The 15,807-nt window shown below is 40.6% G+C and overlaps 1 protein-coding gene across 1 annotated transcript in view; it reads left to right on the forward strand.

Annotated features, from left to right (window-relative positions):
• PPEF1 (protein phosphatase with EF-hand domain 1) overlaps positions 1–15,807 on the forward strand; it is an 89,717-nt gene that overhangs the window by 29,655 nt on the left and 44,255 nt on the right. Inside the window, exons 4-6 of the mRNA XM_041002589.1 lie at positions 1,154–1,317; positions 8,406–8,520; positions 13,595–13,641. Coding sequence (XP_040858523.1) covers positions 1,154–1,317; positions 8,406–8,520; positions 13,595–13,641 — 326 coding nt within the window. The remainder of the gene's footprint in view (positions 1–1,153; positions 1,318–8,405; positions 8,521–13,594; positions 13,642–15,807) is intronic.

Below are 15,807 nucleotides of genomic sequence, written 5' to 3' on the forward strand. Positions count from 1 at the left end.
GCCAAACACCTCTGATCCTAGCAACGTTGATTTAACAGTTTTGGAGGCCTGGGCTGGGGTTCACCTGTGTATCTGGGGATCTGCTGGCTGAAGTTGATCTGGGACAGCCTTGGCCAGGATGGCTCAGATCTAGCCCACTGAGGCTTGGATCTTTCGGTAGGCCAGCCTGGGCTTCGCAAATGGCATACAGTTGTGAAAACAAGCATGTCAAAGTGTACAAGACATCCCAAAACCTGCCTTTCAGTTGGTATATGTGACTTACACTACATCCCTTAGGCAAATACCAGTCATGAGCCAAGCTCAGCTGGAAGGGAGGCAAAAATAGACTGTGCAGGAGAATGATTGTAAAATTACATTAAAAAGAACATGGCTGGAAGTTGGGAGAATTGGGGGTTAACAGAACCAGCTCATGAAAAAAATATATCTTCAGTTGATAGCAATTAACCTAACATTTACCCCAAAGCCCTTCCTCTTTTTGCACTAAAATCGTCTGAATTTCTGTCCTTGGGTTGTTTCCTGGGCAATCAAGCAAGAAGGGATCCTGGGTTTCAGCACCTACTAAAATGGGCATCGGAGGCAATCTGTTAAATAGCAAACTCTCTCTGAGGGAAAGAAGCCCTTTGGGTATTTCTATCTATGGCTTGTCATTTAACTTCATCTGCTTTGTTACCAAGAAAAAAAAGAAAGAAAACCATGTCAGAAAATTTATTTCTTCTGTGAAGAGAGAAACAAATCAATTAAAGCTAAGTAAAAACCCTCTGAAGTGTTTAATGGGGAAAATTGAATGCTGTGGTTTAATTCTCTGTGGATCCTGAATAGTAGCAGATGTTTGAACCAAATACAGTATATTGTTATGATTCTAGCCTTATATATAAAAAAATCTTAGATGTAAGAATAGGTGACACATTTGGAGCTGGGGCTCAAAATACCTTGACTCCACCAGATTTCACTGTGCTTCCCCATGAGCCTGGGCTCTCTCCTTTGGTACAACATGGACCCAGGAAGAGATGCTAATAATGCATGTAAATGTAGCTGGTGGTCCCAGAACTCATCACTCCTCCTGGTAAGAGGGGAGTATCTAGTTATCCTATGGAAGTGCTGAAGTGTTGATTTCCACTCTCCTTACGGACCCTTCTGTCTTTTGTTTTTCCAGAATTAGCAAGTAGACTTTTTGAACGCACACTTCAGGATATCAAGGATAGAAAGGACTATGTGGAGTTGGTAGACGTCCCCGACTCCTATGAAGGACCTCGACTGGAATTTCCTCTCACTTTTGCTGATATTGACTTACTAATTGAGGCCTTCAAGAAGCAACAGGCAAGTGGAAGCAGACATTTCCGTGATTCTTCTACATAACACGTGCCCAATGATTGTTGAATGAATGAATGGCTACATGGATTAAAACACCATTGCAGAAATGCATTTCACATTATGAGTTGCCTGTGCTTTGCAGTTTCCTCGAATGCATGGCACCTTCCCCTCCCTGTTTTCCAAGGTACGATTTGCCTACCATATTATTCACCATTTGAAAGTGTACAAGTCCATGAGTTTTAGTACAAGTCACAAGGCTGTGCAACCATCGCCAGTATCTATTTCTAGAACATGTTCATCACCTCGAAAAGAAAGACTATACTCATTACCATTCCTTCATCCACTACCCTAGTCAACCACTGCTTTATTTTCTGTTTCTGTGGATTTGCCTATTCTGGATGTTTCATATAAATGAAATTATATAACATGTATCCTTTTATGTTTGGCTTTTCCTCTTAATATAGCATCTTTAAGGTTCCTCTATATCATGTTATTACTTTGTATTGTTCCATGGCTGAATAGCATTCCAATGTATACTGCATTCTGCTTATCCATTTATAAATGGATGAATACTTGGGTTGTTTCTACATTTTGGCTATTAAGAACAGTGCTTCTATGAATGTCCATGTACATATTTTTGTGTGAATACATATTTTTAGTTTTCTTATACATATTTGTGAATTTTCCAGTGTTGCTTCTGTTATTTATTTCTTTATTCCATTGCAATCAAAGATTTACATGATTTCAGTCCTTTCAAGTTTATTGAAGCTTAGTTGGTGACCTAACATCTGGTCTCCCTGGAGAGTGTTGCATGTGTACTTGAGAAAAATGTGGATTCTGTTGTGGAGTAGATTGCTCTATTGTATGCTTCTATTGTCTAAAATTTCTTTTCCTTTAGCTTATGTTCCTTTACTGTTAAAAAGTATCTATTCATTTATAAGAAAGCATTACAGAGAGAGGAAGAGAAATAGAAGTGGAGGGAAGTAAGGAAGCAGAGAGAAACAGAGGTCTTACATCTACTTATTCATTCCCCAAATGGCTGCAACAGCCAGACCTGAGCTGAGCTGAGCTGAGCTGCTCCAAAGCCTGGAGTCAGGAGCCAGGAGGCAGGAGCCAGGAGCTTGCTCCAGGTCTCCAGCAAAGCTGTGAAAGATGGTCCAAAGCCTTGGGACCCTGCACCAACTCCAGCTGTTGTGGCCCTTTGCAGAACAAACCAGCAAAGGGAAGGTCCCTCTTTGCCTCTCCTTCTCTCTGTAAATCTGCCTTTCCAATAAAAATAAAATTTAAAATGTTAAAAAATAATAAATAGGGCCCGGCACGGTGGCGCAAGTGGTTAAAGGTCCTCGCCTTGCACACCTGGGATCCCATATGGGCGCCGGTTCTAAACCTGGCAGCCCCGCTTCCCTTCCAGCTCCCTGCCTGTGGCCCGGGAAGGCAGTTGAGGACGGCCCAAAGCTTTGGGACCCTGCACCCGCGTGGGAGACCCGGAAGAGGCTCCTGGCTTCGGATCGGCATAGTATCGGCCCGTTGCGCTCACTTGGGGAGTGAATCATCGGACGGAAGATCTTCCTCTCTGTCTCTCCTCTCTGTATATCCGCCTTTCCAATGAAAAAATAATAAAAATAAATCTTTAAAAAAATAGAAAATAATAAATAAAAAATTAAGGGCAACTGTAGGAGGGAGAGTGAACTTAAAGTTGTGTGGCTTTGCAGAAATTGAAGCTCAGCTTTGAATCTTCCCATTCCAAAACTGAATTAAAATCATCCAAGATAACTGGTACTCCTAGCCATCTGCCAGCAGTAAATTTAAATCCTCTTTGGGAGTGAGCAGGCTTTAAATCATGTCTTCAGATTTTCATATACAAGGGTAATTTAAAAAGTGGAATTGAAAGATAAGTTTATTTTTGTATAAAACCACGTTGAAATCCATCATATTTTTTTTTGTCAGAACTCAGTACAAATAAAACAAGTGTAGGGGAATATAGGATTCATGAAAGAAAATGGAGACAAACTAGAAAGAATGGAACTAGCTGGCTTGATGGTTGAGCCGCTGATTGGGTCTTGTTGGAGTGCTTCTGTGTGGGCCCCGGGCTCTGGCTTCTGATTCCAGCTTGATGCTTATGTAGGTCATGGGAGGGGGCAGGTGGCGAGTCACATAGCTGCTTCTCTGCCACTCATGTAGGAAACCAGGACTGAGTTCCTGGTTCCCATTTCTGTCCTAGTCAGGCCTTGGTCATTGAAGACATTTGTAGAGTGAATCAGCAGATAGGAGTGCTTGCACACTGACTCCCTCCCTCCCTCATTAATACACAAAAAGTACTTAACATGTTAAAGGAATTAAAAGATATATCAATCCAAGAAGCCATAATGGAAAAGATTGATAATTTTGACTACATAAAAATGAAAAAATTATGCTGCTGCAAAAGGAAAAGGAGATTCGAAGCACTGTTCAATATGTTCCCATGTATAAAATAAATGATACTTTTTATTTTAAAAAATTGAGATAAAATTTGTATTATATGAAATCAATGATTTTAATGATTTCAAAGTACATGATCAGTGGTTTTTAGTACATTCAATATGTTATACAACTATCACTGCTATTCCAGAACATTATCATTCCCAAAGTCCTCTCCTCAGTAACAGTGACATCCCTTTCATGTCTCCTGCAGCCCTTGGCAACCGCTAATTTGTTTTCTAAATCTATGGGGTTTTCTGAGCTGGACATTTCATATGAAAGAAATTGTCCAAAATAGATACCCTTTTATGTCTGCCTTCTTCTCTTGGCATGTTTTTACTGTCCATCCATTGTGTAATGGCACAGTACTTTCCTATTTTCAACCATATAATTTATATTATTTTGTATGGAAATACCACAATTTATTCAAGGGTCTTTCCACTTATATATATATTTGCATATTCATGTGTGGTTCTATTGATTTTTGTATGCTTTCAAAGAATATTCTTGGAAAAAAAGTACTGAAGACACTTACCTGTGGCTGTTTCTGGGGCCAGGGATTTTGGGATTGAGGTCTAGGGCAGAATGAAAATTACTTTTTATTGTTTTATCCCTTTTCAGTAAATGTTTGTGCCAATTAAAAAAGATGAGATATCTGTCCATTCAAAAACTAGGTTTTTTTTTTAATGGCCCTTAAAGTTGGTATTTTCTGGGCCCGGCATGGTAGCCTAGCGGCCTCATGTCCTCACCTGCACTTCTGGGATCCCATATGGGCACAGGTTCTAATCCTGGCAGCCCTGCTTCCCATCCTGCTCTCTGCTTGTAGCCTGGGAAGGCAGTTGAGGGCAGCCCAAGGCCTTGGGACCCTGCACCTGCGTGGGAGACCCAGAAGAAGCTCCGGGCTCCCGGATTTAGCTTGGCGCAGCTCTGGCCATTGCGCTCACTTGGGGAATGAATCAACAAACGAAAGATCTTCCCTTCTGTGCCTCCTCCTCTCTGTATATCTGCCTTTCCATTAAAAAAAGTTGTAAAAAAAAAAGTTAATATCTTCCTCCTTCATTGTCTTTAAAAGGATGCCAATGCTTTAACTGAATATGTTTACAAGTGTAAAAACCAATATCTGAGTATTTTGAGTATTTAGCAATGTCATGTTCATGGTGCCTGGCTTCAATCTAGTCCCTGCAGGCAATTGGAGGCAGAGCTCTTTCTCTGCCTCTCTAACAGATATCTAAATAGATAACTGACCAATTCTAAAAACAAGGCAAAGTAGTGTTTAGCCAAATTAGAATCCAGAAAAGCTACTTTAATAATAAGAATTTTAATTGTTGCAATATATTCTCAGTAATAACTTAATTTAATTTAACTTTTTGGAAAAACAAAACTGCCTCTTTAGGGAGCAGATTATTCTGATCAGTGCTACAAATGGACCAGAAAAAGCCACAGAAGCTAGTTAAGGTAACACTGAAGCCAGTGTTGGTAATCAGTAGATGTGCTGACATAAACCATTATACAAAAGAACTTTTGCACATCACTTTAAAATGTGGCTAACAGAAAGTTCATGTTCAAGTTTTGACTCCAGTTGTGGATTGAATGGACTTAGAAGCTTTTTGTGAGGAAAATGCATGGCAGTCCAGTAGGTCTTGATAGACGTGAAGTATGAACCTTTCCTCGTTAGTCAATATCCTCCTAGTTCTCAGAAATCCTATTTTCTGTCTCTTTAAAAACAGATTTATTTTAAAGTTTTATTTATTTATTACTGGAAAAGCAGAGTGGCAAACAAAGAGGGAAGAACACAGAGAGGGTTTCCATCTGCTGGTTCACTCCCCAGAATCTCACAGTAGCCAGGGCTGGCCTAGGCCGAAGCCAGGAGTCAGGAACTCTGGTTCTGCCTTCTAGGTGGCAGGAGCTCAAGGACTTGGGTCCTAACCTGCTGCCTTCACCGGCACACCAGCAGGAAGCTAGATCAAAAGTGGAGGAGCTAGAATTCAATCCCAGGCACTCCAAGTGCCAAGCAGCAGCTTAACCCATTGCGTCCTGATGCTTGCCCCCACAAAAAGTATTTCATCAGATTTAAAGCATATATTCAAGGGCCTGTGATAGAAAAATTTATTTTTATAAGTATGAAAATGGAAATCTCAGGTTCTACCTATCCTTAAACCTATACCTAAAGCGGTATCTGAACCATATATAGCTATGATCTCCTCTCAGCCTTCAATAATTTAAAGCAGCATTTTCTAGTAGAAATGAGCCATATACATAATTTCTATTTTCTTGGTACATCAGAAATTTCAAGTAACAATCCAGGGGCTGATGCAGTGGCTTTTTAGGCTAATCTTCACATGCAGTGCTGGGATCCCATGTGGGCGCCAGGTCATGTCCCAGTTGTTCCACTTCCCATCCAGCTCCCTGCTTGTGGCCTGGGAAAGCATTAGATGACGGCCCAAAGCCTTGGGACCCTGCTCCCACATGGGAAACCCAGAAGAAGCTCCTGGCTTCAGAACAACTCAGCCTTGGCCATCTCTCTTTGCAACTCTAATTTTCAAGTAAAATAAGTAAAAATAAATCTAAAAAAGTAGCCAGATGAAATCAATTTCAATAATACATTTGATATGTGAAATATTATCATTTATAAGAGTGACTTAATTTTTATTTGAAAGGCAGAGTTAAGAAGCAGGAAGACATAGAATGATGTTCTAACTTGTTAGTTCACTCCCCAAATGCCTACAATGACCAAAGCTGGGTCAGGTCCAAGTTCCTTCTGGGTCTCCCATGAGAATGCTGGGGCCCAAGAACTTGGGCCATCTTTCAGTGCTTTCCCAGGAACATTAGAGGAGAATTAGATTAGAAGTGGAGTAGCTGGGTCTCAAATTGGTACCCATATGGGAAGCCAGCATTGCTGCTAGTGTCTTAATACGGTGTACCACAGCACTAATCACAAAATATTATCATTTTAATATGCAATCACATTAAAATTGTTAGTGATATCTTACACATTTTTCCTTCATACCATGTCTTTGAAATCTACCATGAGTTTTGCACTTTCATTGCCTGTCAGTTCAGATTAGCTCCATTTCAACTCCCTAATATCCTATGTGGCTTGTGGCCACAATATTGGATAACACTGTTGAAAACAGTTCTTGAACATAAAGTTGTGCTAACATCTGCTAAATTTGTGTGATAGTCACATCTTGGTTATATTTTGGGGTATGTACTTGAAGTATTTTATGATTTTAAAAAGGGAGAATAACATGTAGATTTTTTTATAAAAAAACAGACTAAACCTGTACCCCCAAATGATGATCTTATTAATGTTCTAACTGCAGAAGAGCAATGGATGAATAGTAATAAATAGCAGATAATCCAAGTGCTTTATTGGAGGATTGGAATACATTTTATAATTATGTTTTATGTAAATATGCTCATTGTTCTTAAAATTCTCCAGACTATATGAAATATTGGAGTGTGCCTGGGAGGCCTGACTCAGGAGTTCTCCGGGAGCTGTTCTGGCTACATTTGTATGATCTGTGAGACCAGCAATACCTGGTTTCTATCACAGATGGCAAGATGTCCCAACAAACAGAAGCAATACCATTTCAACAAACTTTATTTACTTCTTGTTCTCTTTCTTTTTCTAAAAGATTTATTCATTTATTTGAAAGGCAGAGTTATAGAGAGAAAAGGAGAGACAAAGAGAGGGATCTTCCAGCTGCTGGCTCACTCCCGAAATGGCTGTGACAGCTGGGGCTGGGCCAGGCAGAAATTAGAAACCAGGAGCTTTTCTTGGGTCTTCCACATGGGTGCAGAGGCCCAACAGCTTGTGTTATGCTCTGCTGCTTTCCCAGGCGCATTAACAAGGAGCTAGATTGAAAATGGAGCAGCTCGGACTAGAACCAGTGTCCATGTGGGATGCTGGCATTGCTGGCAGCAGCTTGATCCACTATATAATGCTGGCACCTTATTCTCTTTCTCATGCTTGCTCTCTATTTTTAAAAATTCATTTATTTACTGACGAGGCAGAGAAATACATGGAGGGAGCACCTGTCTTGCTCATTCTTTAGATGTCTACAATGGCCAAAACGGGGCCAGGTTGAGGCCAAGAATGAGGAATTAAATCTAGCTCTAGGTGAGAGGGAGTTGATTCCTTGAGCCATTGCTGCTGCTTCCTGAGACTTTCATTAAGAGGAAGCTGAAGTGAAGTGCCACAGCCAGGAATAGTTACCTAGGCACTCCCATGTGGATTGGAGGTGTCGTATTCTCTAGGCTAATTGTCTTCTGCTCCTCTCCTGTTTTTATCACTATTAACATTTTTTTGCAGTTTTTGGGGCACAGGAGTCTGCTTTTTTTTCCCCATCAACCTTTTGAACTCTAAGGACCAACAATGACCAGAAGTGTTTGCAGATGTATAATGTCAATTACAAAAATGTAAATGTCTTAGGAACCACTCATTCATTCAATTACAAATGTCTACCAAGGGCTTGCTGTGTGGTAGACAAATCTGAGAATGATTTCGAGGGATCCTGAAATATAACAACCTAAAATTGTACTCACTCCAATTTATTATTTTCTGTCAGTTATGTCTTTTCTGCTTGGTTTATTACATCCCTTTCCTCTGCTTCTCTCTGCACCTCCTCCTGCAGATACTTCATGCTCATTATGTCTTGGAAGTGCTATTTGAAACCAAGAAAGCCCTGATGCACAAGCCGAATTTCACTCATGTAGACACCTCTCCCACCAAAGAGATAACAATCTGTGGTAAGTCTCAGAGTAGAGTTTTCAAATTAATATTTGGGAGCCTCTTGCTCCTACATCATTTGCCTAACTTGAAAACTGTAAATTGGATGGTGTTAAGGGAAAAATGTTAATATAGAATTATCTATCATGATAATACTGTTCCCCATCTTGTCTTTGTTTTGCATACCAGCTGGTAGGAATTAATTATGTGAGAAATTAAAAGAACTCATAGCTTTTTATAAAGGCAGGCAGCATTTTAATATGGAAAACCACTCATGGGTGGAATAAGTGTTCTTTGCCCTCCGTCTAGCTCTCATTATCTTTGTTGCATGTGGCTTTTTCTAGGTGGGTCTCTGCATGCCACTTACCCTTGGTAGACAAAAGCCCAAGTCAGGCTAGAAAGTAAACTCTTCTTGTTGCCCTTGGCTGCTGTTTTAGATTGTTCCAACTGGTCTCCAGCTTGTAGAAGAGTGGGAAGGTCCCAGAAATCTGTTTCTTGTTCTTCTAAATAACAAGATTTGAAATTTTGTTATCATATAGGTCAGCCTGGCAGGATATTGCTTCAAGAAAGAGCACACGCTGAAATTCTTCCCAGTTGGTGCTCAGCATGCTTACAGCTGCCTGAGAATGGGCTGAGTGGAAGGAACAGCAATTCTCTTCACTTCTAATTAAACCTTTAGCTTACAAAACAGGGATGGTTCTTTTCCAAATCAATTTTTAGCCCATGTTTCTCTTACTCTGGTAGGTAGAAGTGGATTTGACAATGTAATTAAACCATTTCTATTCACAGCATTTGACAGGGGTGAGAGGCATTTTATGTGGCAACGACATTCCTCATGCTGGAACCCAGGTTTCTGAAGATTTTCTAATGGCTCCATTGTGACCAAATCAGGAAACCCCGTCTCTGACTAGCAAATGTGGCATCTCAGCACCAGAGGCCTTGTACGCCAGGCCCTAGCAGGCCTAACTGTTTTTCATGGAAATAAAGCACTTCGAATCATGAGGCTCAGCAGGCCATGCCAGCCTGACACCAGGGCTGGATTTGCTACCATGTTAAAGCCAAAATAGCAAATATGTTTCCAGTAACCCCACAGTAGCCATTGCAGTCTCATGTTTGATAAATAGAGTCTGGAAAAAGACTTAGAGGGCAAGGAAATCCTAGCATCCCATAGTGTAAGAACCAAATGATTCTTACAGAGATGGTCTAGTTGATATATCCTTCACTACTAAGAATGTAATTGAGGCCCTAAGACAAAAAAAAAGTGTGTTACATATGCTTCTGTGTTAGCCCCACCCCTGCCAAGCACCCTTAGCTAGTCAATGGCAGGGTCAGAATTAAAAACCAGCTTTTCTGTATCCCATTGAGGTGACTTCATATCTGTCAACTCCCATCATGAGCCCGTTTGGCTGATATTTCAGTTTCCATTATAAGACAAAGGCTACTAAATGGGTTGATTGGATAATTCTATTAATTTAAAGGTTCCCCCATCTTCAACATTGATTTCCAGACTTTGTCCATGTGGAAACACTGCTAGAGGGAAATCCAAAGATCATTGTGTTCTCTTAACATAGCAATTATTGTTTTCTGTTTTAAATGGCCCATTGCACATGGGCTGTTTCGTCATCATTGAACATTTAAAAGCTTAAAATATTTTACAGTTTGAAAATTTACAATTGGAGTCATCTTTTCTAAACCATTTTCTGTTTAAGATGGTATTAGGAAAGAGAGAGAAATTGTGTTCAAAATTTACCATTAATGTCAAGATGCATTTTTTAAAAATTAATTTTATTGCAAAGTCAGATATATATATATATATAGAGAGAGAGAGAGAGAGAGAGAGAGTGGAGAGAGAGGAGAGAGAGAGAGAGGAAGATCTTCCATCCACTCATTCATTCCCCAAGTGATCACAACGGCCGGTGCTACGCCAATCTGAAGCCAGGAGCCAGGAGCTCTTTCAGGTCTCCCATGCGGGTGCAGGGTCCCAAGGCTTTGGGCCATCGTCTAATGTTTTCCCAGGCCACAAGCAGGGAGCTGGATGGGAAGTGGAGCTGCTGGGATTAGAACCGGTGCCCATATGGGATCCTGGCGTGTTCAGGGCAAGAACTTTAGCCACTAGGCCATGGCACCAGGCCTGTCAAGATGCATTTTATGTGCACATCTAAATATGCCTGTTTAGAATAGATCTTAGCATGTATTAAATATAGGAAACTTTCTACACTAGTTACATTATAAATGATAACCAGTTCTGTACTCATAGTTTTAAATTTTTTTACAATTATCTATTTTTATTTGAAAGGACAGGGTTATAGAAGCAGCAGAGACATGGAGTGAGACCTTCCATCTGCTGGTTCCTTCTCCAAATGGCTGCAGCAGCCAGAGTTGGGCTGGTCCTAAAACAGGAACCTGGAGCTTACTTTGGGTCTCCCAGATGGCTACAGGGGCCCAAGGACCTGGGCTATCCTCCACTGCTTTCCAAAGAAAGGAGCTGGATTGGGAGTGGAACAGTCAGGACTTGAACTGGTGCCATATGGAATGCCAGCACGGCAGGCAGAGGCTTAGCTTACTACAGCGTGTTACCGGCTCCCACTTGAACTCTTGATATACTGTAACACTTTTTTTTTTAGATTTATTTATTTATTTATTATAAAGGCAGATTTTTTAAGAGAGAAGGAGAGACAGAGAGAAAGATCTTTCATCTGCTAGTTCACTCCCCAAGAGTTCACTATAACTGGAGCTGAGCTGATCCAAACCCAGGAGCTTCCTCCAGGTCTCCCACATGGGTACAGGGTCCCAAGGCCCTGGGCCATCCTCCACTGCTTTTCCAGGCCACAGGCAGGGATCTGGATGGGAAGTGGGGCAGCCAGGAGACAAAGCAGCACCCATATAGGATCTCAGCACATGCAAGGCAAGGACTTTAGTCACTGGGCTACCATGCCAGGCCTGACAATTTGTTTTATCATGCCATCTATTACGGTTCTATATACCTAAATTTTTGAAAGACAAGGCACTTTGAGGGAAATTTTTAAAATAAATAAAAATTTATATTTTAAACTGATAAAATTAAAAAAACCTTCTATCTTCATTTCCTTGTACTTGGAGTGAGACGATATTGAATCAATGATATTTAAAAATGCAATGATATATTAACTTTAATATGATGCTCTTAATCGTAATGTTATAATTATGTTTTATAATTAAGTGCTGGTGACATGGGATTTTAATTTGATTAACCTCAGTATAACTGGAGTCTTCTGTTGCATATATTTGGCTCATCTTGATTGTGGGATTTTAAGCAAACTGAGGAAAAGTGTTCCTAAATTAAATTCTGCGGTAATTAGGTTCTATCCAAAGAATAAAAATTTATTAGCAGAACTTGTGAAAGGCAGATATTTTACCTAGCAATAGTTACTCAAATCGGGCTTTTGAATATTCACATGTACGCTCTTAAATTAAGGACTTCATAGATTCATTTGCTTTCCCTGAGTTGGCTTTCTTTTTTATTTCCTATAACTGCTATCTAAAGAATGTCAACCACACACAATTTTTACATTTTGGTGCTTGCTCTTTAAAAAATAGCTGTAAACAGCTATAAACAACTATGCATTTAGTGATTAAATGTATTTATTGAGTGCCTACTGTGCACCAGCTACTGTGGGAGGCTCTTGTGGACTCAGTGCTGAGATAGCTACTGTTGCTACTCCCCTGGGGGTTACTGTGTCCTCAGCAGGAGTAATTGCTCCCAGCTGGAGCTTGAAGCAACATAAAGTTGGGTTTGAATTTCAGCTCTGGGAGAGTTGGTAACTGGGTAACTGCCTAAGTTCCTGAGAACTACTCTGAGCCTGATTTGTAAAATGAGAATGATAAAAATAATACTGGCCTCATAGCAGGATTGTTAGTACTGAACAGGATAAATCATATAAAATGTCAGCACAGTGCTTGGCCCAGAGGGAGTGAGACTGCATAAATGGCTGGAGTGAACAGGCCAGATGTTGTGCCCTGAGAGGAGGTAGAAGAGTACCAGGCAAATTCTAAAAAAAAAAATGATAGTTTTTTTTTTAGATTTATTTTTTATTATTATTGGAAAGTCAGATATACAGAGAAGAGGAGAGAGAGAGGAAGATCTTCATCCGATGATTCACTCCCCAGACAGCTGCAACGGCTGGAGCTGAGCCAATCTGAAGCTGGGAGTCCAGAGCTTCTTCTGTGTCTCCCTTGTGGGTGCAGGGTCCCTAGGCTTTGGGCCGTCCTCCGCTGCTTTCCCAGGCCACAAGCAGGGAACTGAATAGGCTGCCTGGATGGGATGCCGGGATTAGAACTGGCACCCATATAGGACTTTAGTCACTAGGCTATCATGCTAGACCCAAGAAAGGATAGTTTTATAATAGATCTTTTATCAACTATGCACTAACCAAGTGCCTGCAACAGCTGGGACTGAACCATGCTAAAGCTGGGAACTGGGAATTCTATCAAAGTCTCCCACAAGGGTGGCAGGGACCCATATACCTGAGTCATTACCACTGCCTCCCAGGCTACACATTAGCAGAAAGCAAGTGTCAGAAACAGAAGCATGCACTTTTTCAATATGAGATAGGAGCATTTTAATTGTTTCCCTAAATGCCCCCCCCCCCAAATTACCTTTGAATTAACATCATTGGAGGGTAAAAACCTTATCAGCAGTGTTTCATTTTAAGATTTTATAATACAATGGCAGCCCAGTGTTGCGGCTCAGTGCTGGCATCACCTACAATACTAGCATCCTATATGAGCAGTGGTTCAAGTCCTTTCTGCTCTACTTCTGAATCTAGCTCCCTGATAACGTGCCTAGAAAGCAGCAGACAGCCCATGTGCTTGGGTCCCTACACCCACATAAGCAGACCTGGATGAAGCTCCTGGTCCTTGGCTTTGGCCGGCCCAAGTCCAGCTCTCCAAATGTGGCCATTTGGAGAGTGAGCCACTGAGTAAAAGATATTGCTCTGTCTTGTCCTTCTCTCTATAATTTGGATTTCAGATGAAATAAATAAATCTGTAACAAAACTAAAATGGTGGGCATTGCACCTTGTTTCCTACTGAATGTGATTTTTATTTGCATTTCAGGAGATTTGCATGGGAAACTTGATGACCTATTTTTGATCTTCTATAAGGTAAATGATTATTTTGCTAATTGTTTACATTTGGTTTGGGAGGGAAGTCCTAGGATAGATAATAATAGTTTTGCTAGAGATATAGACAGATATAAATGTAATGTTATTTTTATTCAAGAATCTCAAAGATTTGTTTTTTGTTGTTTTTCTTTTAAATTTTATTTATTTTTATTGAAAAGGCAGATTTACAGAGAGGAGATAAAGAAAGATCTTCCATCCACAGGTTCCTTCCCCAAGTGGCCACAGTGGCTGGAGCTGAGCTGATCTGAAACCAGGAGCTTCTTCTGGGTCTCCCACGCAGATGCAGGGTCCCAAGGTTTTGGGCTGTGCTCAACTGCTTTCCCAGGCCACAAACAGGGAGCTGGATGGGAAGTGGAGCAGCCAGAATTTAAACTGGCATATGGGATTCTGGTGCTTGAAGGGGGGAAATTAGCCAATTGAGACATTGTGTCAGGCCCAAGAATCTCAAAGATGTGTAAATACATATATTTTTAGTTTTTAAAAAAATATTTATTTGAAAGGCAGTTTCAGAGAGAAGGGGAGAGGCCGAAAAATAAATCTTTCATCCACTGATTCGCTCCCCAAATGGCCACAACAGCTAGAGGTGGGCCAGGCTAAAGCCAAGAGCCACTAACTTCATCTGGCTCTCCCACGTGAGTTCAGGGACCCAAGCATGAGCTACATTCCACTGCTTTCTCAGGTGTGTTAGTGGGGAGATGATGGGAAGTGAAGCAGGCAGGACTTGAACTGGTGAACTAGTACCTATAGCAATGCTGACATTGTAGCAGTAGCTTAACCTGTTATACTACATTTCTGGCCTCTTACTTTTTGTTTTTTTATACACATATCATAAATCTTAAAAATTGAGTCATTGTTGAACATTATTACTGCATGTCCTTTAGAGCTTGTACTTTATTGTGTTTATTGCTTTTACTGTATCATGAATGTCTATGGGATAGGGAGGAAGTAGTGTGTTTTATGTGTTTTTATTTCATTTGCAATTGAGCATGTCATATGCCAGTCTTCTCTCCCAAAGCACAGTTTCACAGTTTTGAGAATGGCTGTTGTGTAATGCAGTACCTGCTTCCTTTCCAATTGTTCAGAGGATCACTCCTGCTGTTGATGATTACAGCCTGGAGAGGGAAAAAAAAGGGGCAGTCTGGCAATTGTTTCTCTAGAGGCTTTGGGAAGTATATCTAATGGAAAAATAGTTGCGTAAATTAAATTCAGAACGTAGTCACTAAATTCCACAGCATTAAAAAAAAATGTCTTGCAAGGCAGTCGATGATGTTAAAATGTGATTACAGATAGGGCTCTGGAATAGACAGATGAGGAAAGAGTATCAGGACGTGTTTCATTAATTCTGTCCATGAAATGCTAGGGAGCATATCAAACTGGAAGGTGCTAAGAGTGAACAGGAGGAGGTAGGTGGAAGGAGCACTATAAAAGGAACTGAAGGTAAAAATATAGCATTCAGATGGAGCAAGAAATATTTTGAAAGCTAGCCAGTAAGAGTGTTCAGGAAGTGAAGAATGTGGGTTCCATGATGAGAGAGGAGGGCACTATTACATTTGGGGTGGATCTGAGCAGAGAGAGCTGAGCAAGATGTTTAGAAATCAGAATTTTAGCAGGCTTGGGTGAGAAGAAGGTAAACTACGTCTTGAACCTGGAAGGAGCCAAACACATCAGAGTCGTGAAGTTGACTGTTTTGGAGGAGGAGACAGGGAAGGGCCGCTAACAGTTGCATGATTCGTCTTTAAGAGACAGAAAAGAAATCTAATGTGAACAGCAGGACAATAGTAATGAAAACTATGCTGTGCATTGGATTTCTGCAAAATGAATCAGCTGCTCTTGCCACAAAGCCAAAGATGGGTGAGCATGTAAGATGATGGATATGTTCATTTCCTTCATTACAGTAATGACATAATTTAAAAGAGAGTAACAACTCTGGTCCAAGCAGTGGGAGAGGGAGCTGATCACTAATATTATTTGTTACTGTTAATAGTGGAACAGCAAAACACCCTGACAGAATATTATCATTTCAAAGAATTTGTGAAGACTGAATGAAGACCTATTTTCCCTTATTAAAAACATTTTTTTAAAGGAAACTTGAAATGATGGTGTAGTTAATGGTGTCTGAGAAGTGATAATGACAAAAGGGGCTTG

This window comes from Ochotona curzoniae, unplaced genomic scaffold, assembly GCF_017591425.1.
Source record: "Ochotona curzoniae isolate NIBS_2020 unplaced genomic scaffold, NIBS_Ocur_1.0 contig_1274, whole genome shotgun sequence".
NCBI classification, from domain to species: domain Eukaryota; kingdom Metazoa; phylum Chordata; class Mammalia; order Lagomorpha; family Ochotonidae; genus Ochotona; species Ochotona curzoniae.